General features: G+C 44.5%; 1 protein-coding gene across 1 annotated transcript in view; it reads left to right on the top strand.

The window, feature by feature from the left end:
* SRD5A2 (steroid 5 alpha-reductase 2) overlaps positions 1 to 23079 on the top strand; it is a 66170-nt gene extending 43091 nt beyond the window's left edge. Inside the window, exons 2-5 of the mRNA XM_065402089.1 lie at positions 1573 to 1736; positions 16921 to 17022; positions 21815 to 21965; positions 23013 to 23079. Of these exons, the coding sequence (XP_065258161.1) occupies positions 1573 to 1736; positions 16921 to 17022; positions 21815 to 21965; positions 23013 to 23079 (484 nt within the window). The remainder of the gene's footprint in view (positions 1 to 1572; positions 1737 to 16920; positions 17023 to 21814; positions 21966 to 23012) is intronic.
* Positions 23080 to 23481: the final 402 nt, after the last annotated feature.

Genomic DNA, 23481 nt, shown 5'->3' with positions numbered 1-23481 from the left:
AATTACATGAATTTTACAAAAAAACCCAATCAGACTAGGAGTCTTTCCGGGGCTCTAAATATTATTTGTATCCTAGCATAAAGATGTCTCCCCACAAATAAATAATTCTGCACAAGAATTATGTCAAGGCACAGATACCACATTTTTAAGGTCGTCTTGAATCCCAGAACAAGGGTACTGTCACAACAATGATTGGAATAAAACTATTTCCTATGCAGATGTTTCTGTGGGTGTTTAAAAGAAAGCTTTCTGTTGTAGGTAGAAGACCTTGGGAAGTGGCTTTGGGGCATTTTTTTTAGCAGTACTTTGATGTACTCTATGTATGTAGATGCTTGGCTTTTGAGGAAGACCCTACAGATAGGGCTAGATCAGATCTCATAGGCTGGCATCCAGATGGGTAATAATGAGGACATAAAACTATCATAAGCTGATCCTTTCTAGTGGAAGAAGATAATACTGCTGTGGCAGGCATCCATCAAGTGCTGCTGTTACAGTCTCCCACGTAATTTTTCATAGTTTATGAGTACGTTTTTGGTCTTGGAAGAAATGTTTATGGTAGCTTTTTAGTTTTACAAGGTTCTGTGTAGATTAGAAAGTGCTGTGTGAACAACGGGGGAGTTTGGTCTCTGCCTTGGTTTCTGACTAGAGTCAACTCTTGAGGCCGAGTTGCTCCCTGCGTGCTGTTTAACCATCTGATTTCAGGACTTTGTAAATTAAGCAAGTTATATGTAGAATATGCCCAGATTCTCTGTCTCATTTTTCATCCACTGAGGCGCCAACTTGCAAGGCCGTGAAATTCTGCTACCACTTGGGAGAGAGGGGACACTGACACTGGTGTCAGAATGGGACACTAGTGTCAGACGTCAACAATGCTTAGCATTCATACAGTGCACTATAAACACCAATCCATTTTCACAACATTTCTATGAGGGCGGATGGAAAGCGCGGTCTCCATTTTATAAAGAGGGAAACCCAGGCAGAGAGGCCAATTGACTTTCTCAAGACCACAACGTGTGTAAATGAGGTAATCCCAGTCCTCTACTCAGACAACTAGGGAATGTTCCATTTTATAGCTGAGTATACAGTTCTGTAATGCTGCCTGTTCTCATTGGTAGTTATTTGTATTACTTATGCTCATGTAGTCTTACTTATTTTGATCCTCCAGTACATTTAGTAAAGTTTGTTTCTCTACCATACAGAAACTATTAGTAGACATGTCATGAGTAGTGTAAAGATGCTCACACTGTCACACGGTAATATCCCGTTAAATAGAGAGATCCATTGATTATATCACCGTATAATGTGTCTCTAAACAAAAGCTCACTGTTGAAATGATCATTGTATTGTCACTAATGTTTATATGGTTAGGATTTGTAAACCTGTTATAAACTTCCTAAATAAAGACATAGTGAAAAAAAATAGTAAAAGAATTATGTTAGCGTAGTGTCAGCCCACACAAGCTGAAAATGTTATATTATTTTTTTAAACCCAGCATTTTACCAAGATCTATTTATGTATGTGTTTATATGTGGTGTTTACTTCTGGTTTGACTGTGTTTTTTATCTACCTTAGGACGTTTATTTACTCATTCTTCACGAGAGGCAGACCTTTCCCACTGCAGATACTACTCTTTGGCATGCTATTCTGTATCTATAATGGTTTCCTTCAAGGGTACTACATGATTTACTGCGCTCAATACCCAAAAGATTGGTTCAGTGACTTCAGATTTACATCAGGTAATTACAGACTACAGGATTTCCAGTATCTACTCTCCAAGCAGTTTGTAAGCATTTTGAATTGTGTTCTAAACTTTATTGCACCTGTGAGTCAAAGTCAGTGGTGATGGGAATCAGCACAACACCTGCCTGCTGGCATAGACGCTGACTCCGTGGGTATTCCGGGGCTGAAGCACCCACAGGGAAAAAATGGTGGGTGCTGCTGAGCACCCACCGGCAGCCCCCCTATTAGCTCCCCTCACCCCTCCAGTGCCTCCCGTCCGCCAGCAGGCCCCGTGGATCAGTGCCTCTCCACGCCTCCTGCCTGCCACAATCAGCTGTTCTGCGGCATGCAGGCAGGAGGCTGGGGGGAGGGGGTAGAACTGGGTGGGAAGAGGCGGGGAGGGGTGGAGTGGGGTGGGAAGAGGCGGGGCATGGGTGGGGTCTGGGGGAAGGGGTTGAGTGGAGGCGGGGCCTGGGGCGGAGCCGGAAGTCTAGCACCCCTCGGCACTTTGAAAAGTTGGTGCCGGTGCCTGCTGGCCCAGATGTAAAGACTAAAAAGAACCATTTTTACAATGAAAATAGAGGAGTTAAATGTAGTAGCTTTTTCCCAAGCAGCCACCTTTGAAAACACCAGCTATTAAAGCACAAACTCAGATTATTAGCCTTGCTATAGCCTTCTTGGCACCACATTAGACCACTGCTTTGTTAAGGCCTGAGGAGTTGCAAATTCCAAATGAACTTCTCAGGCCTTGTCTACACTAGGGATTCCCCCTAATTCCAGCAGTCGATGGCCATTCACCATTGGAGTTGCACTGCTGCAGACAAGACAAAGCCACAAGCTCCGCTGGTGCAAATTGTGGCTTTCCTTGCCCATATGAGGGGCTTGCACTGATGCAGCTATACTGATGGCTGGTCACTGATGGATGAAGTCAGGGCAAATCCCCTATGTAAACAAGGCCTCAGAGACTAACCTCCTTCTCCACCTGAGGCACATGCAAAGACTAAAGAACAAATTTGGTCCTGGTGTAAGTAGGTTCAACTCCACTGACTTCAGTGATGTAATATGCAGGCTGAATTTGGCTCTGGAAATTCACTGAGAGTGAGTTATTGGGCAGGGGAAGCCAGTTGATGTTACTCATGTTGTGCTCAGCTCAAGGGAAGATTCTTAAAAACGTGAATACAAGAAATGATGATAAATGGGGGGGGGGGGGGTTGGGCGAACCTTCTTTTGGGCTTTTTTTTTGGCCTTATGTAAAATGCCCTTACTTATAACTAGGGCCCTATATATTCTGCAACATGCTGGGGAACTGTGTTCTGCAGAAAGATCTCATGACTTACTATTTGAATTGCAGTAATGCCTGGAGGCTTCAACTGAGGTCAGAGTCCCATTGTGCTAGACCAGGGGTCGGCAACCTTTCAGAAGTGGTGTGCCGAGTCTTCATTTATTCATTCTAATTTAAGGTTTCGCATGCCGTTAATACATGTTAACGTTTTTTAGAAGGTCTCTCTCTAAAAGTCTATATTATATAACTAAAGTATTGTTGTATGTAAAGTAAACAAGGTTTTTAAAATGTTTAAGAAGCTTCATTTAAAATTAAATTAAAATGCAGATCTTATCAGTTTAGTGCAGTGGTTCTTAACCTAGGGTGCATGCACCCCTTGGGGGTGCGAGATGCCCTTTCTGGGGGTGTGAGACATGCGAGATTTTTTTAGAAGGTAAATCATAGAAAACACAAATTAAGCACAGGCACATAAGTACTTTGTTTCATCAGACTTATGTATTTATTAACATTATACATGTTTTAACAATTACTGTAATATACAAACAAAGTTTTTAAGTTTTCAAGTTTTTAAGCTAATTGTAGTGTAACTTTTGATAAGGGCTGCGGAGCACTGGGACCAGGCCAGGAGCAGAGCCCTGGGCTGGCTGCCGGTACCCCAGGCTGGCAGGAGGGCTAAGCAGGGCCGGAGGCCCGGACCCCAGCTGGCAAGGGGCCGGCGGCCGGAATTCCAGACTGTCAGCGGGCTGAGCGGGGCCGGCGGACAGAACCCCAGACCGGCAGCAGGCTGAGCGGCTCTTGACAGCTGGGGGTCCCGGCCACCATTCCATTCATGCAGGCTGGCAGAGGGTTGAGCAGGGCCGGCGGCTGGGACCCCGGCTGGCAGCAGCGTGCCAGTAAAAATCGGTTTGCGTGCCGCCTTTGGCACGCGTGCCGCAGGTTGCCAACCCCTGTGCTAGACACTCAGAACAAACCTAGCAAAAGTTTGCCCCTGCTTACAGTCTAAATAGACAAGACAGAGTGGAGAGGCCAGAGAGGTGAAAAGACTTGCCCCAGGTCACACCACAAGTCAGCAGCAGAGCCAGCATAGAGCGAGGTCGGGGTGAGTTATATACAGTTAGTACTACCCTCCCCTTTCTTGCACCTCAGCTTAACCCCTTCCTAAAAGCAAGGCCAGAGTTCTGTCTTTTCTTTACACAGCGTAAAAACCCTGAATTTTGGTGTAACAGCTTCCAATCACTTTCAGAAAAAGAAAGTACCACACAATTTGCCTGATAAACAAATATTTATATATAATGCAAACAAAGAAAAGCAGTGTAAAGAGTAGTTGAAGTATTAAATAACTTGTAAACAAAAAGCTATTGACTAGTAAATCTATGTGTGTGTCCTTCCATACAGACGTTCACAAACTTGCTGCTGCTATTAAAAATGCAAGGCTTTAGCATAACACCTACACTCTACTTTCACACCCAAATAAACAGTCTTGTTTTCCTCCTGATCACCTTCAGAGATGATTTTTTCAGTCTATAGTGTGGTCCAAAAGGTAGCACAGGTCACCTGAATTTGTTGGACCTGGAATGAAGCTGCAGAGGCTCTCCATCCCCAAATCAAACAGATATGGTCAATGGATTCTTCTGGCTAGCAGTTCTCAGTACTCTGTTAATAGAAGATTGGCTCTCCTAAGCTTGTGCATCAGACAGGAAGATTGTGTTTATAGTCAAGATGTTAGAGGTGCTCATGACCCAGCCCTGACAACCAACGCTGACCTGCCAACTATAATGTATCTCACGTGACACTCATGCACTTAGCAACCCAGTACACTTTCCTGCAGGACCGCTTAGATGTGGCTTATTCAGCTGAGCAGCAGTAATGTCTGTAATTGTGTCCAGCAGCCAGTAGGAGACACTGTAATACACAATCTGCCACATACTCTTCCTCCTGATGAATTACAGTGAGAGAAGCAGCAGTGAGAGGAGGAGCAGGCAGCAGACTCCAGGGAAAAGACACCAGTTCTACTGCCAGACTCCCCCAGCTTCTGACAGACAGATAGCACTCTCTTGCCTCCAGCTAACCCTTCCAGATGCCAAGCCCTGCCAGACTCTCGGTTGTCCCGCCCCCCAACACCCCCCCCCCTCAATTTTCCACCCAATTACCCTCAGGCACCTGTCAGCAATTCCAGACTCACCAGTGCTCATCCAGTGTCTCCAAACACCTTTGAACACTCATTCACCACCTTCCCCCAGACTCCTAGCACTGCCCAGCACCCACCTCTACGTCCCAGATGCCCTCCAGCACTTGCCCACCCATATACCTTCTGTGACCTATCCCAACTACAGCAGCCAAGTTCTGCACAGCCCCATACCCTGCCCCTGTCACTGCTCAGGGCAGGGTCTGTTGATCATAAGATGAATTTTATAATCATATGTAAATAATTTGCAAATACTGGATCAGACCCAAGATCTATCTGGTCCAGTGATCTGTCTCTAATAGTGGCCAGTACTAAATGCTTTAGATGAAAGTGTAAGAACCCTGCAATAAGCAGATGGATAATTTGCTCCCCACATTAGGTCTCATCTTGATCTCTGATCGTTAAGAGATTGGCCTAAGCCCTGAACATGAGGTTTAATATCAATTCCAATATTTAATTATTATTATTCATTATTATTATTATTTTTATTATGATAACTGGATATTCTTAAGTATCAGAGGGGTAGCCGTGTTAGTCTGGATCTGTAAAAGCAGCAAAGAGTCCTGTAGCACCTTATAGACTAACAGATGTATTGGAGCATGAGCTTTCGTGGGTGAATACCCACTTCGTTGGATGCTTGTAATGGAAATTTCCAGAGGCAGGTATAAATATGCAAGCAAGAGTGAGTCAGGCTAGAGATAACAAGGTTAGTTCAATCGGGGGGATGAGGCCCTCTTCTAGCAGTTGAGGTGTGAACACCAAGGGAGGAGAAACTACTTTTGTAATTGGCTAGCCATTCACAGTCTTTGTTTAATCCTGAGCTGATGGTGTCAAATTTGCAGACGAACTGAAGCTCAGCAGTTTCTCTTTGAAGTCTGGTCCTGAAGTTTTTTTGCTGCAAGATGGCTACCTTTAAATCTGCTATTGTGTGTCCAGGGAGATTGAAGTGTTCTCCTACAGGTTTTTGTATATTGCCATGCTAATATCTGATTTGTGTCCATTTATCCATATAAATGCCCAATCCCTTTGTAAATTCTTGTTATCCATATAAATGCCCAATCCCTTTGTAAATCTTGTTACATTATTGATCCCGTGGAACTCATTGCCACAGCCTAACTACACATTGTATGAAAAAGTATTTACTTTAATCAATTTTGAATTTGTCATCTTTTAATTTAATTGAATGTCCCCTTGTCCTTGTGTTACGGGACAGAAAGAATAAAAAGCTCCTGATCTACCTTCGCTAAACCATTCATTATTTTATAGACTTCTATCCTGTGCCCTCTTATTCAATCCCAATCTGAAATCCTTCTTGATAAGAGAGTTTTTCCAGGCCCTTAATAATCTCTTTGCCCTTTTCTGGGCCCCTTCTAGTTCAGTGACAGCAATATATCCTTTTTGAGGTAGGGTGACCAGTTCTGCACACAGCATTCCAGATGAGGCCAAACCACTGATTTATATGAAGGCATTATAATGTTCTCCATAATATTCACCATCCCATTCTTTATACATCTTAACATTTAGTTTGCTTGTTTGACCGTAGCTGCACATTGAGCAGAGGTCTTCACTGAACTGTTGACGGTGATACCAAGTCCCTGTCCTGAGTTGATGGAGTTAATTTAGAACCCTTTAAGGTGTATTAATAATTTATTTTTTTCCTCCAACATGCATTATTTTGTATTTATCAGATCATCTGCCATCATGTTGCTCATTCACCTAGGTTATTCAGATCTCTTTGAAGTTTCTCACAGTACTCTCTCTGGTCCTGACTAACCTAAATAACTTTTGTGTCATATGCAAATTTTGTTACCTCACTACCTGTCCTCCTTTTCCAATCACTAACAGATGTATTAAACAATTCAGGACTTGGTACAGAACCATGAGTCACATCACTGTTAAATTTTAGTCATGATGAAAAATGACCATTTAATACTACTCTTTGATTTGTTTCCTAGCTAGTATTTGATCCATTATAATGCTTGCCTCTTATCCCATGACCTGGCTTCTTTATTAGTCTCTTCTCTTCTCTCTTGTCAAAACCCTTTGGAAGCCTAATGACATTGTCGGGTAGTTCTCTTTTATCTGCTGTTTCAGTGAGACATTCAAAAAATACTAAGAGTTTAGTGAGTCACGATTTTCCTTTGTAGAAACCATGGTAATTAGACCCTATCATATGATCTCCAGGTATGCTATTATTCTGTTTTTAATTATCATTTCAACCAATTTGCCAGGTGCAGATGTAATGCTACTGGTCTATAATTCCCCTTATCATCCCTAGAGCCTTTTTAAAATATAGGCACAACGTTTGCTACAGTCCAGTCCTCTGGACAGTGACTGTTTTTAATGAATGCTTTTTGTTAGCATTTCATATTTGAGCTCCTTCAGAACTTTTGGGTGTACACCATATGGGTTTGGTGACCTATTGCTTTTTTAATTTTCAATTTGCTTCAGCACCTCCTCTTCTGATATCTAACTCTCTAGCAATGTCTCATATTTATTACCAGAAAAGAGCAGATCTGGGGTAGGAATCTCCCCAATGGTTTCACCAGTGAAGACTGATACAAAGAAATCATTTAGCTTATCAGCAATGTCCTTTTCAACCTTAACTTCTCCCTTTAACCTCTGGTGCTGCACTGATTTTTTTCACAGGGTTCGTACTACTGATGTATATGAAGACTCTCATTGTTTGTTTGTTTTCACACCTTCAGCTATTTGCTCTTCAAAATCCATTTTGTCTCTTCCAATTTCCCTCCAATTGAATGCCTGCTTTAATCTATGCCTGTTTATTGGCTTCATTGGGGCAGATTTTCAAATGTTGAAGGATTCCTGTTTGGGCTTGAATAGCTTCTCAAACCATGCCATTTGGTTAATTCATTGCCTTCCTGGTTCCCTTTTTGTTTAGCTGTACATGTGTCTTCTGAGCCCCCCCCCTCCCCCCCCCCCCCCACTAGCACACATGCCACCTCTAAGGATTTTACTTCTTTACTTTTAACTTTAGGGTATTAGTTCAGAATTTGCATAAAATGACACGCTTGAATAAACTTTGGCAGCTATGTGGATATACCACCCTGGGTCATCTTCAGCAAAGGGTTCTGAATAACTCCTACATTTATAGAATTTTCACCTTGAGCTCTGATTGGCTCTGCTCTCAGGCTGAAGATGTGTAGGATATACAGAACAGTTTGCCCATAATGGAAACTTTGTTTATGGCTTCAAGAAACATTTATTGAGCAATCTCAGTAATTACAACACCCTTCTGGATGTTACTTGGCACTTCCAGCGGAGTCCCTAATTCCATTCCCTGCACAGAGACTTCAAACGAATCCATTCTGCCTTCCTGTTGCTCCTTCTCCTCTTTTTGGACTTAAACGGCTACAGTGTTGTGACAGGGGGGTACCAGTCAATATCTGCCCCCTGCCAAAAATCCTGTTGCCTTGGTGCACCCCGCCCTAGAGAAGTGGCACTTTAACAAGAGAATGGCATCAAGTTTGGGATCTCTGTAGTTATCTAGAAAGGCCTCCCTGGGGCAGCGGCTGGTGGAACCATTGAGATTTGGTCCGCTAGTGGCTAAAAGGACTGAAGCAGGCAGCAGCCAATCAGGGCCCAGCCGGCCAAATAAAAAGGGATGGTTGTTTCTATCAAATCAAATGGCAGTTCCTGGGAGAAGCCAGGGTAGGGAGGGAGGATGGAAGGTAGAAGGATCAATTGAACTTCCCTCTATCATAACCCAAGAGTCCAGGCCAGGTCAGGGCCTATTGTTGACCACACTTTGCAGTAAGGTCATGGAGAGACCTTATTATTGAAATTAGATGAGCTGACTCAGGGCCGGCTCCAGGCACCAGCCCAGCAAGTAGGTGCTTGGGGCGGCACGTCCGGCTCTTCGGCGGCAATTCGGCGGTGGGTCCCTCAGTCCCTCTTGGAGGGAAGGACCTGCCGCCAAATTGCCGCCGAAGAATGAAGCGGCGCGGTAGAGCTGCCGCCGATCGTGATTGCGGCTTTTTTTTTTTTTTTTTTCCCCCACCGCTTGGGGTGGCAAAAACCCTGGAGCCGGCCCTGAGCTGACTTCATGAGACACCACCTGACTCAGGCGACAAGTATATAGCATGGTTACGTTAGAAGAAAACTGAGGTCTCCTGAGTCCTACTCCAGTGTTGTATTTACTGCCTCTCACATGCACTGTTGGATTTTGTAGCAGCCCACAGTGCATGGGAAAACATTCAAATCTAAACATTTGAATTGAATTAATACTGTGTTATTCATTGTGAACTCAATGTGCTGAGTGATTCCTGTGAGGTGCCAAATGCCCTCAATTCCCATTGCAATTGGAATCAGGTCCAAAATTAACAACATGGCCAAAGATTAATTCAATACAAACATTAGTGAATATTTCCTCAAGTATTTTAATTGGCTGTAACAATGCTTGCTCCTGATGCATGCACAAGATGGGGCTCTGCTGCAGAATGTCAGCAGTGGCACATAGCAGCGGTTGAGCAGGGTTTGATGAGTCAAAACAGGAGTATCTGCTGCTAGGGGAGGTTGGGATTTTAGCCATTTTGCGCTGGCTGCTGAGGGATCTGTCTTCCCCCGCTCCCTTCTGCTTGATAAGAAGGGTGTGAGGGCTCAATCTATTCACTTCACTCTAGGCTGCTGGGAGCAAGAGGAGAATTCACTCCCCTTCTCATGACTGTTGGGAGGGGACTGCCCCTCCCCTCTCCACGATGTCTGGAAAGGGCCCAGAGAGCTTTGGACAGTTTTTTCTGTCTCCTGACTTGTGGACACAGAGAATGAGAAGATCTGGTCACTCCTGTTCACCCTAATCTGCTCGGGCACTGAGAGGGGGGAAAAGGCTAGGGTCAGTGCCGACTCTGGCTTTTTTGCCACCCCAGGCAAAAAAGCCTCCCGCTGCCCCCCCCACCCCCCCCCCACCCCCAGAGCGCGGCAGGGGAGGGCGCCGAGCCCGGCCGCGGGCCGCTCTCCCCAACCGGCCGGAGCGCCGGGAGGAGGGCGGAGAGCCCGGCCGGGCTCCGCTCTCCCCGGCGGCCAGAGTGCCGGGGGAGGGCGGCGAGCCCACTGTGTCTCCGCTCTCCCCGGCGGCCGGAGCACCGCGCCGCACCGCCCCCCTCCAGGTGCCGCCCCAAGCACAAGCTTGGTGGGCTGGTGCCTGGAGCCGGCCCTGGCTAGGGTCACCCAGAAGCGAAAAGAATCGGTCTGAGGGTCTGCTTAGGGACATAGACAAGGACATGACTAGGAAGTGAGGTGCAAGCTACTTCCTGGTTTGAAGGAAATATCACAAAACCAGGTGCTCTTATGATAGTTCTGATCCCATCTGAAGTGGAGCCAGATATTATTCTCTGGGGGGTTGGTTCTGCACTGGGACGAAAATAATAGTGACTAGTTTGGATCAGGGTCCTTGAATGTGACCTCTCCTTCATCCCAGTTCCCACCACCCTATTCCTCCTCCCTCCCCCCAAAAGGCATCTGTGGTAGAGAAGTAGGGGGAGGGAACTAGTTTTGAGGTTCTGGCTTTGACCCATTTCTGTTAATTATTAGAGCTGGTCATCCCTTCTCCAGACCCACCTCTGCCACAATGCCTATGAGACATTCACCAAGGTGCATTGGCAAGGCTGAAGGGCAGGTGGGGAAAGGAAGTATTATTTATATACGTAATTGCTAAATTTGTTGTATAAAAGCAAATTGACATGGACACAAATAGTGACTATGTTAATTGTATCCCTCCACTCTTCCACCTGCCTCTGGGGATAATTAGTTGTCTTATTATGTAAGCTCTTCAGGGTAGGGAGCTTGTGCTATACAAACCTCTGTTTATACAGCCCCTAGCATGATGGGACTCAAACCAAAATATAAATATTTAATAATGAAAGACTGGAATTTTTCAAAGCTACAATTATCAGTTTATAATGTTATCACCATACATTTGTTAGGACAAGCTAAATGCACATTTACTCTAATGAAACTGTCACATACTACTGCATTAATAATAAACGCTTTAAAAATGTAATATATGTGTTGATAGAAGAGCAGCTAATGGATGTGGAAGAGCTGATAAGCTTTATTGTATCAACTCTTCTTATACTTCTTGGGTCTCATTCTGCTCTCTACCCCAGTAAAACTTCATTGGTCTTACTCCTGGTTTACACAGGTGGGAGAGGGGAATTTGGCCCAAAATACCAAAAAAGTTATCATATTGCACAACATTGAGTTAAACTGACAGATCCAGGGAATTCAAAGTTAATAATATTGGGCCTTAAAATCATCTCTAGCATAAATTTGATAATCAGTAGAGTTACATCAGGGTTGAATTTGGCCTTCCATTCTTAAGTTGCACTATTTTTCCTCCCAGCGTATTTCTTGCTTACCCCAGTATTCATGAACGGAGTTGTTAAATATTAGTCACAATAACGGCAACTGTAAAATTAGCATTAAAATGTTAGAGAGACAATGTGGGTATGACATTCCAGGATGCAATCCAGACTAGTGAGGGGCTGTGTCACCCCTGCCCTGAAACCCTGGGGTGCCTCACAATGTTTTGCTGCTGTAGCTCCCAACCTGGGCTCCTCACAAACAGCCAGACATCATGCAGGTCACTGCCTGAGTCTCTATGTATAGCCACAGCCTGGTCCAGCAGCTCTGACCCCAGCAGCCTGTTAGCAAACACCAGCTACTCTCTGGCTTCTAGCAGCCTTGGTTACTACTTGCAGGGTGACTCCGACACACTCCCAGTCATGGACTTCCCTCAAAAAACATGTGTTCTGCACTGTCCAGCCCTCTGCTGGATAATCCAGATATATTAGGTCAGTTGCCCCTTTAAAGGGATCAATATACAACAGTCTGCTACCTTAAATGGAGTTACCCAAACAATTCACAAGACTGGATCAGTTTTAATTAAAGAATGAAACAAGTTCATTTACCTGCAAAGTGGTAGATTTTAAGTGTGTACAAGTATAACGCTTTCAAGTCAGAAATAATCTCAAGAAGAATAAAGATAAAACACGTTCTAGTACTAAACTTAACACACTAGACTTGGATCAAGCTGAAGTCTCTTAACACATGTTTAAAGTAACATTGCTGACCAAACTCTCAGGCCAGTGTTTGCTCCCAAAATCAATGGCTGTTTCTTTTGTCTTAGGTGAAAAAGAAAGAGATGGATAGGGAGAGAGAACTTGGGCTGTTTTTGCCCCTCACTTTTATTGTTCAGTCACCCTTTGAAATGAATTTTCCTGAGGGTTACCCCTAGATAAAGTTCATTCCCACTGGAAGGTTGAAGTCAAGGAGTCTGGGGGTGAAAGAGGTTCCTCGCAGTAAGTGGTAGTATGTACATAGCCTCAGATGCAGATCTGTTTGTTTCTGCCCCACTTCGTTGCCAAAGAATTACTGCTTGATAGGTGATAGCCCATCAGCTTTGATGACACTTGGCTAGAGGTGTGAGCTTGTCCTTTGTCTTTGAGAAACAGGTTTACCCATTCCCTAGACTTGTCTGGTAAACACACTTCAGTCATGATTTCAGCTCATGTTCATAACTTGATATATAATTTTACTACACACATTTCATCATGATATTATTGACCAGTGAAATATTAGTTTCCAAATGATGCCTCACAAGGCATATTTTGTACAAAGATTATTACAATAGTGTGTAGGATGTGAATACGGGGTGCATTCCATAACAGTGGGTGAAGTAATAGCTTTTATTGGACCAACATCTGTTGGTGAAAGAGACAAGATTTTGAGCTACCTGAAGAAGAGCTCTGTGTAGCTCAAAAGCTTGTTTCTCTCACCAACAAAAGTTGGTCCAATAAAAGATATTACCTCATTCACCTTGTCCCTCTAATATCCTGGGACCAACATGTCTCTAACAACACTACAATTAATCCTGATTTTCTTTTCACTTGCCCTAATTTCACACTGGTCCAACTCCACTGATTTCTCTAGACTTACTCTCAATTTACCCTGATGTGAGAAGAGTCAGGCCCAACAAGTATACTGCTGACTGAATTAACATAGAGAGATAAGGTGGGTGAGGTAGTATCTTTGATTGGACCAACTTCTGTTGGTGAGAGAGACAAGCTTTTGAGCTTACACAGAGCTCTTCTTCAGGTCTTGTGTAAAATCAAAAGCTTGTCTCTGTCACAAATGGAAGTTGATCCAATACAAGATATTAATCACCCACCTTGTCTCTCTAGCATCCTGGACCAACCCAGCTACAACAACACTGCATACAACAATGAATTAATCATAGTCAGTTTGAAATCTATAGGACACATTCTGTTTTCAGACATGTGTATGCTTGAAAATTGGCAGCCAGGAATGGAAGCTTCGAGCACCCTGATTTGGTTTCTTCCAGATTACCGAGGTTAACAATCTTCCGATTCATTCTACGTTCCAGACTGAGGCTTAGGGTTAGCGTATAGTCCATGTGTTTTAGCACATACTCTACTGACCCATCCATGGACACTATGCCTTCAACCTTGTTCAGATTTCTTCTGCTCCTGGAACACATCATCAATACTAGCAGCTGTGCTGAGGTTACATTATGATCCCATAACTAACACAAAATAATGCTGTTTTGTCATAATTCATTTATATGTATTGGGTCCGGTGGTAGAAATCATTTAATTTGGTAGCTTTCTCATTAGGATACCAAAAAGCATAAATTTTGAATTGACAGCATGGCTCCAGTTCAGGCCAGGTGTAAAAGGGTGAAGTCAATGGAAAGATAAATTTGCCCTAATGAATACACTTCGGATATTAGAGTAGTTATAATAGAAAATCTAAGGGATAAAGAGAGCTGGCAATTTCTCAATGAGACAGTATTAAATGCACAACTGCCAACTATTCCAATGTGATGTAAAGATAGTAAGAGGCCAATATGGTTCCATCAGGAGCTTTTAAAGCTAAAAATCAAAAAGGAATCCTACAAAAAGTGGAAACATGGTCAAATTGATAAGGAGCACTATGAAAGAAGAGCACGAGCATGAAGGGACAAAATCAGAAAGTCTAACGCAGGGGTTCTCAAACTGGGGGTTGGGACCCCTCAGGGGGTTGCGAGGTTATTACATCAGGGGGTCACGAGCTGTCAGCCTCCACCCCAAACTCCACTTTGCCTCCAGCATTTATAATGGTGTTAAATATGTTAAAAAGTGGTTTTAATTTATAAGGGGAGGTCACACTCAGAGGCTTGCTATGTGAAAGGGGTCACCAGTTCAAAAGTTTGAGAACCACTGGTCTAAGGTACAAAATGAATTATACCTAGCAAGGGGCATAAAAGGCAATAAGAGGTTCTTTAAATACACCAAGAGCAAGAGAAAGATGAAGGAAAGTGTAGATCCTCTACTTAGTGAGGAAGGAAAGTTAATGACTGATGTCATCCAGAAAATTGGGGTGCTTAATACCTATTTTGCTTCAGTCTTCACTAAGAAGACTGGTGACCAGATACTCAACACAATATTAACAAGGGGAAAGGGAATGCAAGCCAAAATAGGAAAAGAAAAGGTTAAAGAATATTCAGATAAGCTAGATGTGTTCAAGTCATAGAGTTTAAGGCCAAAAGGGACAACCAGATCATCTAGTCTGACTTCCAGTATACCACGGGCCACCAACCTCACCCAGGATCCCCACACTAAGCACAACAACTGAAATTAGACCAAAGTATTACAGTCCACAGGAGACTGGACTGTTATATGCCACATGCAGAGAATAGGAGGGATCAAGGTGCACCAGGGCCTGAGGCAATCACAGGAAAATGACTAAGTGAGATATACTCAGATAAGCTTGGCAAGTGACCCACACCCACATGCTTCAGAGGAAGGTGAATCCCCCCCATGGTCCCCGCCAATCTGACCTGGGGGGGAAATTCCTTTCCAATCCCACTTATGGCAATCAAGGTATCTGCACCATAAGCTTCCTGAAACTTTGTGAGCAGCATCTATTGGGGCTACTCGCCTCTGTAGGGCCTGATGAAATTCACCCTAGGTTACTTAAGGAACTATCTGAAGCAATCTCAGAACCGTTAGCAATGATCTTTGAGAACTCATGGAGGAGGGCAAGGTCCCAGAGGACTGGAGCAGGGCAAACATAGTACCTATTTTAAAAAAGGGAACAAAGAGAATCTAGGAATTATGGACTAGTCATTCTAACTCGGATACCTGGAAAGATACTGAAACAAATTGTTAAACAATCAATTTGTATGCACCTAGAGGATAATAGGGTTATAAATAATAGTCAGTATGGATTTGTCAAGAATAAATCATGCCAAACTAACCTAATTTCATTCTTTGACATTGTTACTGGCCTAGTGGATAAGGGGAAGATGTGATATACCTTGATTTTAGTAAGGCTTTTGACACAGTTCCATATGACATTCTCACAAGCAAATTAGGGAAGTGTGGTCTAGATGAAATTACTGTATATTGGATGCACAAATGGTTGAAAAACCATATGTAAAGCGTAGTTATCAATAATTCACTGTCAAATTGGGAGGACATATCTAGTGGGGTCCCACAGGGGTCAGTCCTGGGTCCAGTACTATTCAATATTTTCATTAGTGACTTTGATAATGGAGTGGAGAGTGTGCTTATAAAATTTGCAGATGACATCAAGCTAAGAGGGGTTGTAAGCACTTGGAGGACAAGATTAGAATTCAAAATGACCTTGACAAATTGGAGAAATTGGTCTGAAATCGACAAGATGAATTTCAACAAAGATAAGTGCAAAGTAGTGCACTTAGGAAGGAAAACTCAAATGCACAACTACAAAATGGGGAATAACTGGGTAGGCAGTAGAAGAGAATCTGGGGGTTGTAGAGGAGCACAAATTGGATATGATGCAGCTGTGAAAAAGGCTAATATCATTCTGGGGTGTATTAACAGGAATGTCCTATGTAAGCATGGGAGGTAATTGTCTTGCTCTACTTGGCACTGGTGAGACCTCAGTTAGAGTACTCTTTAGGAAAGATGTGGGTAAATTGCGGAGTCCAGCAGAGAGCACAAAAATGATAAAAGGTTTAGATAACCTATTAAGGAAGGTTTAGAAACTGGGCATGTTTAATCTTCAGAAAAGAAAACTGAGGGGGGACTTGATAACAGACTTCAAATATGTTAAAAGTTGTTTTAAAGAGGACAGCGATCAATTGTTCTCCACATCAACTGAAGGTAGGACAAGAAGTAATGGACTTAATCTGCAGCAAGGGAGATTTAGGTTAGATAGTAGGAAAACTTTCTAAGGGTATTTAAGCCCAGGAATAGTCTTCCAAGAGAGGTTGTGGAATCATCATCATTGAAGGATTTTAAAAAAGGTTGGACAAACACCTGGCAGGGATGGTCTAGGTCTACTTAGTGTGATGAATGTTCTGAGCCTGATGAGTCATCTGAAGTAATTTCCTGCAAATAGGCTCCAGCCAATCCACAAGCAAGGGTCTAACCAAGTAACCCCAAAGCAGATATATAGACTCCTAATGAAAGCACTCTGCTCTATGTCACTATCTTGTCAGGGTTACTGCCAGTGGCATAGTGGTTCTGACAGACTGCTCCTACTTCAGCCTATTCCTGCTCCAAACAAAGCTGGTTGCCCAGCTGACCTGACACTTGGTCCAGCCTCAGTATAGAGGGTTGGACTTGATGACCCCCTGACGTCCCTTCCAGCCGTACATTTCTATGATTCTGTAATTAGCCAAACCAGGAGCTATCACACCAATCAATATCTCATTTTCATTCTGTAGGTGTTCTGTTGTTTTTGTTTGGCATGGGAATCAATATTCACAGTGACATCCTGCTACGCCAGCTAAGGAAACCTGGAGACTATACTTACAAGATTCCACAAGGTACATTCTCCTTATGCCCCTCACCCAAAAAGAGTAGCACAATTGGATAAATAGTGGGGGGGAGGGGCCTAGCAAAAGTAAAATATACATCAAAACACAAAGCTCTTAAAGTTATTTGGAGCCATTAGTTTCACATGGATACTTGGCCCAGATGTTCCCCTCTACAGCATGAATTAATTGCAGAGGCATGGTAATCATACATCTTTGGCCTGAATTTTGCAGATGACGGGGAGAGAGTTCAGCAGGCCACTCCTACCCTCTGAGCTCTGAAGAACACTTTCTATGTAAACTTTGCACAGCTTGGGTTTTTGGGGGGTGCCCCGCTGCGGGATAGGAAGTGTCGTAGGCTATACCTCTCTAGCGCCCCCTTAGCGGGAGGGCAGGTGCTGCTCCTGTCTTGGAGTTCAGGGCATCTGCCCCCTGGCAGGGGAGTTAAAGTAGTACAAACAAAAACTCAGTCTGCTTCCACAGCCCATAAAAAGCAGAGTCCTAGGCCTTCAAGAAGCCAAAGAGAAAAGTACCAGCCCTCCTTCTTTCTGAGAGGGCCTGAGCAGCCAGGACTTTCATGCCTGGGTCAGTAACCTCTGCTTCCGGGGGCCAGGAGTTCTGAGTTGCAGTCCTGCTCCTTCAGAGTGCTGCCCTGCATTGAGCAGGGATCCTCCATATTAAGAACTTGCCAATTTCCAGGCTTGACAAGTTTCACGAGGTGCACTGTGTCGAGTCTGATTGTGCCCAGAGGATCTGCCCCAGCACATACCCTTCCCCCTTAAGATGGAGATCAGAATCCCATCATCCAAGCCTGAATCCCCCACTTCCCACAAAAGAAGTCTACATTGCTGTGTTTCTTTCCTGCATGATGTTGTACTCTAAAAATATTGGGTTGGAGAGACAAATATCATAGCATATACTCCTGGGGGAATTCTGCACTACAGTGTGCATGCAGAATTCATGTCCCTCTGCAAAATTTCTATGCTCCCCTGCAGAAAATGATGGGAAAGCAACGAGAAGCCACCTGGCGGTGGATGTGGGGTTGGTGCCCATGGGTGTAGTGCCACTGTCCCCCACCATTTCAGCAAGTGTAGATCTGTCCAGCTGAATGAGGATGCTGCTTGGCTCCGCTGACTCTGGAGCTGGACGCTGCCTCCTGGGCACTAGTGCTGGTCATGCTCCCCTTCTGTGTGCTAGAGCCATCCTGTTTTCTGTACAACAGTGAGTGCCTGTGGTGCTAACGACAATCCCCCAGTTATCTCTCCTGTCTGCAACCTGAATGGCGGTCACATGGATCTTGAACCAGGTGCCAGGACTAGGTCAGAGGTCACAGTCTCCAGTTTTCCTACCTTGTGAATAATTTCCCAAAAATATGGCCAGTCCTGACCAGTAATGACAGGGTAGTGCCAATGTTGAGGAAGGAGCTACCAGGAGGGCATCCATATGCTGACCAACAGTTAACTATAGTCATCTGCTGGGAAGGCCTTCACATCTCCATGAATGCACTGGAGGAAGATTATCTCACTTGCAACCCTTTCTACCGCAGCGAGGGGAGACCGGACCAAGGTGTGGCTACATCCGGAGTCCAACAGACTATGCACTTTTGTCCCATTAATCAATCCAATTACACCTCTACCTCGATATAACGCTGTCCTCAGGAGCCAAAAAATCTTACCACGTTATAGGTGAAACCGCGTTATATCGAACTTGCTTTGATCCACTGGAGTGCGCAGCCCTGCCCCCCCGGAGCACTGCTTTACCAAGTTATATCAGAATTTGTGTTATATCGGGTCGCGTTATATCAGGGTAGAGGTGTACTGTTATTTTGGCGGGCTCTTTCTTCCTTGCTCTGCTTTCTGTTGTTCACATCTGGGCATACTCGCACTCCATCATGGGGCATTCTCTTCAGATGTGTCCCAGTTGCCTACATGAGAAAAAGATCACCATGTTGTGGTCTGAGCCCATCTTCTTGTTCAGCAATGACCCTGCTTGTTGTAGGGGTCTGGCATCTAAGTCTGTAGTAACCCCCACTCATTAGCAGGGCTGTGGATCAACTGTCCTGGTTAGATTTTTGTCCGGGCCCTTCCTGGCCTGTTGCTGTGACTCACTGAGAGACTGAAGACAAGGTTATTTGTCCCTGATCAGCATGGGGTGCCTTCACCTGACCAGGCTTCACATCAGGCTGGGTCAGCTTCTAAGCCCTAGGTTGTGCCCTTCCATCTGTCTCTGGAGGTTCCATAGCAGCCAAAAATTTTCCATCAATTGCACCACCGTTGTTAATGACGTTGGCTGATGCCTCAGTACCCACTCCCATACCTGAGTGAGGAATATTTGTATGAACTGCTCTACAAGTATTAACTTGGCAACTTGAGCTCCAGTTCTCTCCTCCAACCGTAACCACTACCAGCAATGGTCCTTCAGTTTTTGGGCCACCACCTGTGGCTGGACTCCTTGGGGACACGTTTGCATACAGAAGTGGTGGAGGAGCACCTCTTTGCTGATATAGAGAAAGTCCAGCATGGCAGACTTATTCACTGTGTAATCCCAAGCCAGAGCCGTCCCTTAGGTACGGCGAATCGGAGCGACCGCCCCAGGCCCGCGCTTTGGGAGGCCCCGCAGGAGGTGGGCAGGGAGGTGAGGTGGGAGGCAGGTGGGTGAGTGGGGTGAGAAGGCGAACAGGGAGGCGAGCAGCAGGTGGGCAGGCAGGCTGGGAGGGGAGCGAGGAGGAGCCTACCTACGAGAACCTCCCCCTCCCCCCAGCGCCTCCTGCCCACCGGCGGACCCCGCTGATCAGTGCCTCCCCCTCCCTCTCAGTGCCTACTGCGGATCAGATGTTTCACTGAGTCAGGAGGTGGTGGTGGGGACGGGAGAGAAGCAAGGGTGCAGCACACTCAGGGGAGGGGGCAGAACTGGGGGGGAAGGGGCAGGGGCAGGAAGAGGCGGGGGGGGGTAGGAAGTAGCAGGGCGGGGGTAGGGCTTTGGGGGAAGGGGTGGAGTGGGGGCAGGGCCTGGGCGGAGCTGGGGGGAGCACCCCCTGGCATATTAGAAACTCGGTGCCTATGTCCCAAGCCCTGCACCCCCCTAGGAACGGCCCTGTCCTAAGCAGCCACAGGGTCAAGCCCTTAGCAGGCTGTGTCAGTCAGGTAGGGGGTGAGCACAAGGGCCAAGTGCTCTGGAGGCCTGCACCTGGACCTGCTCGAAAGTGGTCAAGAAAACCTCAGTGTCATATTTTAAAACACAAATCAGACAAAGAATTCAGATTTAAGTCATAATTCTAACATTATAATAAGGTTTTACATTAAATGTTACTTTAGTGTAAATCTTTTAAAACACGAATCAGGCCCCATCTTAGTCAGCTTCACTGGCCGCTGGATCCCTGGCTGCCCTGGCCACCTGTTGCACCACAAGTAACTGTTGTACCAGGTTTTGTTGCAGGTCTTTCTGCTGGGTCGCCATCTCGAACAGCAGCTGCTGTTGTTGGGTTGTCTGGAGCTGTTGTTGAGTGGCCCATTGCAACAGTTGCTGCTGAAACTCCCGTTGCTGGGTTGACTGCTGTGGCTGGCTCCCTGTCAGTCAGCCACTTGCACCATTGCTCTGGATCTATGCTACTTGGGTTCGTTGTCTCTCATGTACATAGGATTCAAATCTCCCTCTAATTTACCCTTACGTCAGGGTTGGGACATAAGCATTCTCTACTGCTATCCCTCTCTCACTACACCTACGCCTTCAGGAAAACAAAGATTAAAAAGGAAGATAGAAGAAGTATTGACACTCCTCCTTTCTGAGAGGCCGTCAGTAGCCTAGACTCTCAAGCTGTATTCTTGGTCAGCAGCCCTCTGCTTCCAAGGCTCAGGGAAACTCTGAGTTGCAGTCCTGCTCTTTCAGAGTGCCATGCTGCACTGAGCAGCAATCAAGCCTCACAGGTGTGCTGGGTGAATGCTGAGTGTGCCCAGACGAGTGCTTTAACTCCTTTCTGACTGGCATGTGGAAATGACCCATCACAGGGCAAAAGAGCTGAAGACTTCTTCTGTGTCATGCTCCCCTGTCTAAGGCATGTTCCCCTAATGAATCTATGGCCTGTTGTGTAAAAATTGCCCTGACCAATATTCTGGATCTATGTTTTGCCATTGCCAAACCTGCTCATCAACCCCTTTCCTGCTCCATCTTCTGTCCCCTTTGGAGAGAAGTGATTTGGGAGTGTCATGTTCTTGAGAGAGAAGTGCTCTGAGCTCAAGATGGGGATCTAGGATCTTTCTGGTTCCAGTTCTGATCTTGACTCTGACTCCTTCTATTGGCTTGTTGCCTCTGGCAACCTCTTTCTGCCTCAGTTACTAATTTACCCTAACATGGGTTTGGTGAGTAGCAAAGGACTCTAGCTCCAAAATATAGATCCAGAATTTGAGCTCCCTGAAGTTCATAGATTCATAGATTTTTAAGGCCAAAAGGGACCATTCAATCATTTAGATTGACCATCTGCATAACACAGGCCCTATTCCACCAAATTTGATTGTGAAATAGGTTCAGGCCTGTCTCTAGCTGTGAGAATTGATGTTTGTAAAGTGGTTTGAAGTCTGTGGACTTATTTCTCCTCTAACTTGTGCCAGTTTTACTTTCGTATAATTCTACTGGCTTCAATGGAATTATTCATTGATTTACATGAGTTCAGTGGGAGGAAAATCAAGCTTTTTAAATGTGAAAAGTGTGACTTACAGTCTCCACCCTGCAAAGTTTTGTTGTTGACTTGAAATGAGGGTAATTAGTTTTCACTCTTCTTATATGCACTTGTGACTTTTTTTGAATGCAGGGGGACTGTTCACATATGTATCTGGAGCTAATTTCTTTGGTGAGATAGTGGAATGGTTTGGCTATGCCATAGCAACCTGGTCCATACCAGCCTTTGCATTTGCACTTTTTACACTGTGCTTCATTGGGCCACGTGCTTATCACCATCACAGGTATCAAAACCAAGATTGCTTCATGCTCACCTACACTTGCATAATCCCAGGGATGGGGGTGGAATTCAGGATAAAGTTGAAATGTCAGTACCGTGTATTAAAGCAGAAATGCCTCATTATTCAATGTAAAGAACATTTAATGTGGGGACATCAGGAAAAAGCATGATGTGGTGGTGTTTAGCAAGTGGCGTTTTCAGTTGATTCCCTCATTATATTTTCTAGAGCCTCCATTTTTAAAAGTGACTTATGGTTTTGGGTACATTGATTTTTCGGGGCCCAACTTGAAGCACCTTAATAGGGCCTGATTTTTAGAAAGTATTGACCATCCATCCTCTGAAAATCAGACCCCATTAATGTGAATTATATAGTCAACACTGAAATGGAAGAAAGTGTTCCATCAGCAAAGGTAACAGCCTCTATTGCTGAGCATTCCTACAAGCCTCTAGAGCTTCCATGAGGCAGCAGTCAAGGAAAGTGCTTTAGCCCAGGCCAGGAGCAGTTCTTAGCTACCATTAGTGATCCATACCTGGACATTTTGGGGTGAAATAAAGACAGCAGTAAACTGTAACTCCAAAAAAGTCAAAGGGGCTGACTGCCATTTACATTAAACCCCTTTACACAGCTCTGGCAATGTAAAGGGGCTTAAAGTGACTATAAGCTACATTACATCTCCACCCATGTTAAAGGCCCCTTTTGATTGCCACAGCAGTGTAAAGGGGCTATAATGTAAATGTGAATCAGATCCTAGCAATTTACTTTGGATTTACACTGGTGTGAATAAGAGTGGGATTTTGCCATTAGAGCTACAAAAGATACTGCAAGAATTCAGATTTCAGTCATAACTTTAACATTATATTAAGTTTTGATATTTAATGTTACTTTTGTGTAAATCTTTTAAAATGTCTCTTTTATGCAGTTACTGAAATTGGTAACAAAGTGAGGCATTTGGGGGGGGATTGCAGGATGGAGGAAGATTAAGCTTTGTTAAAGCAATAAGTGAAGTTTTCTGGCATACATGCAGTTTCACTCTCATTTATTGTCTTTCAGGTACTATCTCAGGATGTTTACAGACTATCCAAAATCAAGGAAAGCCCTGATTCCTTTCATTTTTTAAAGTCTGAAAATGAGGACTCCTTTGTTTTTTAGGGGGGTTTTACAGTCTAATTGTAAACTGAGGTTTCACTGTAAAAAACGCGTGTAAAATAATATTGTTGGTTTAAATGATCAATAATGTAATTCCAAACTAACACTCTAGTGTTTAACTACAGTAGGTACCACAGATAACTTTACTTGGAGACACTGAGGTAGCTGAATGTGCAAAGGGAGCCCTGCCAAACAATGGGCATGATTGTCAATGGAGTTACACCAATGTAAAACTGATGTAACCCTATTGATGTCAATGGAGTTACATTGGTTTAACACTGGTGTATGAGAGTAGAAAATCAGGCACAATATCTGTGTTACCTCTTTGAACAATAACTTTTCTACTGCTAGACTACTACTATTTCACCATCAG

The sequence above is a fragment of the Emys orbicularis genome, chromosome 3 (genome assembly GCF_028017835.1).
Source record: "Emys orbicularis isolate rEmyOrb1 chromosome 3, rEmyOrb1.hap1, whole genome shotgun sequence".
Classification (NCBI taxonomy): Eukaryota; Metazoa; Chordata; order Testudines; family Emydidae; genus Emys; species Emys orbicularis.
Note: the sequence above shows the minus strand (reverse complement) of the source record. Positions and strands in the feature narration are given on the sequence as shown.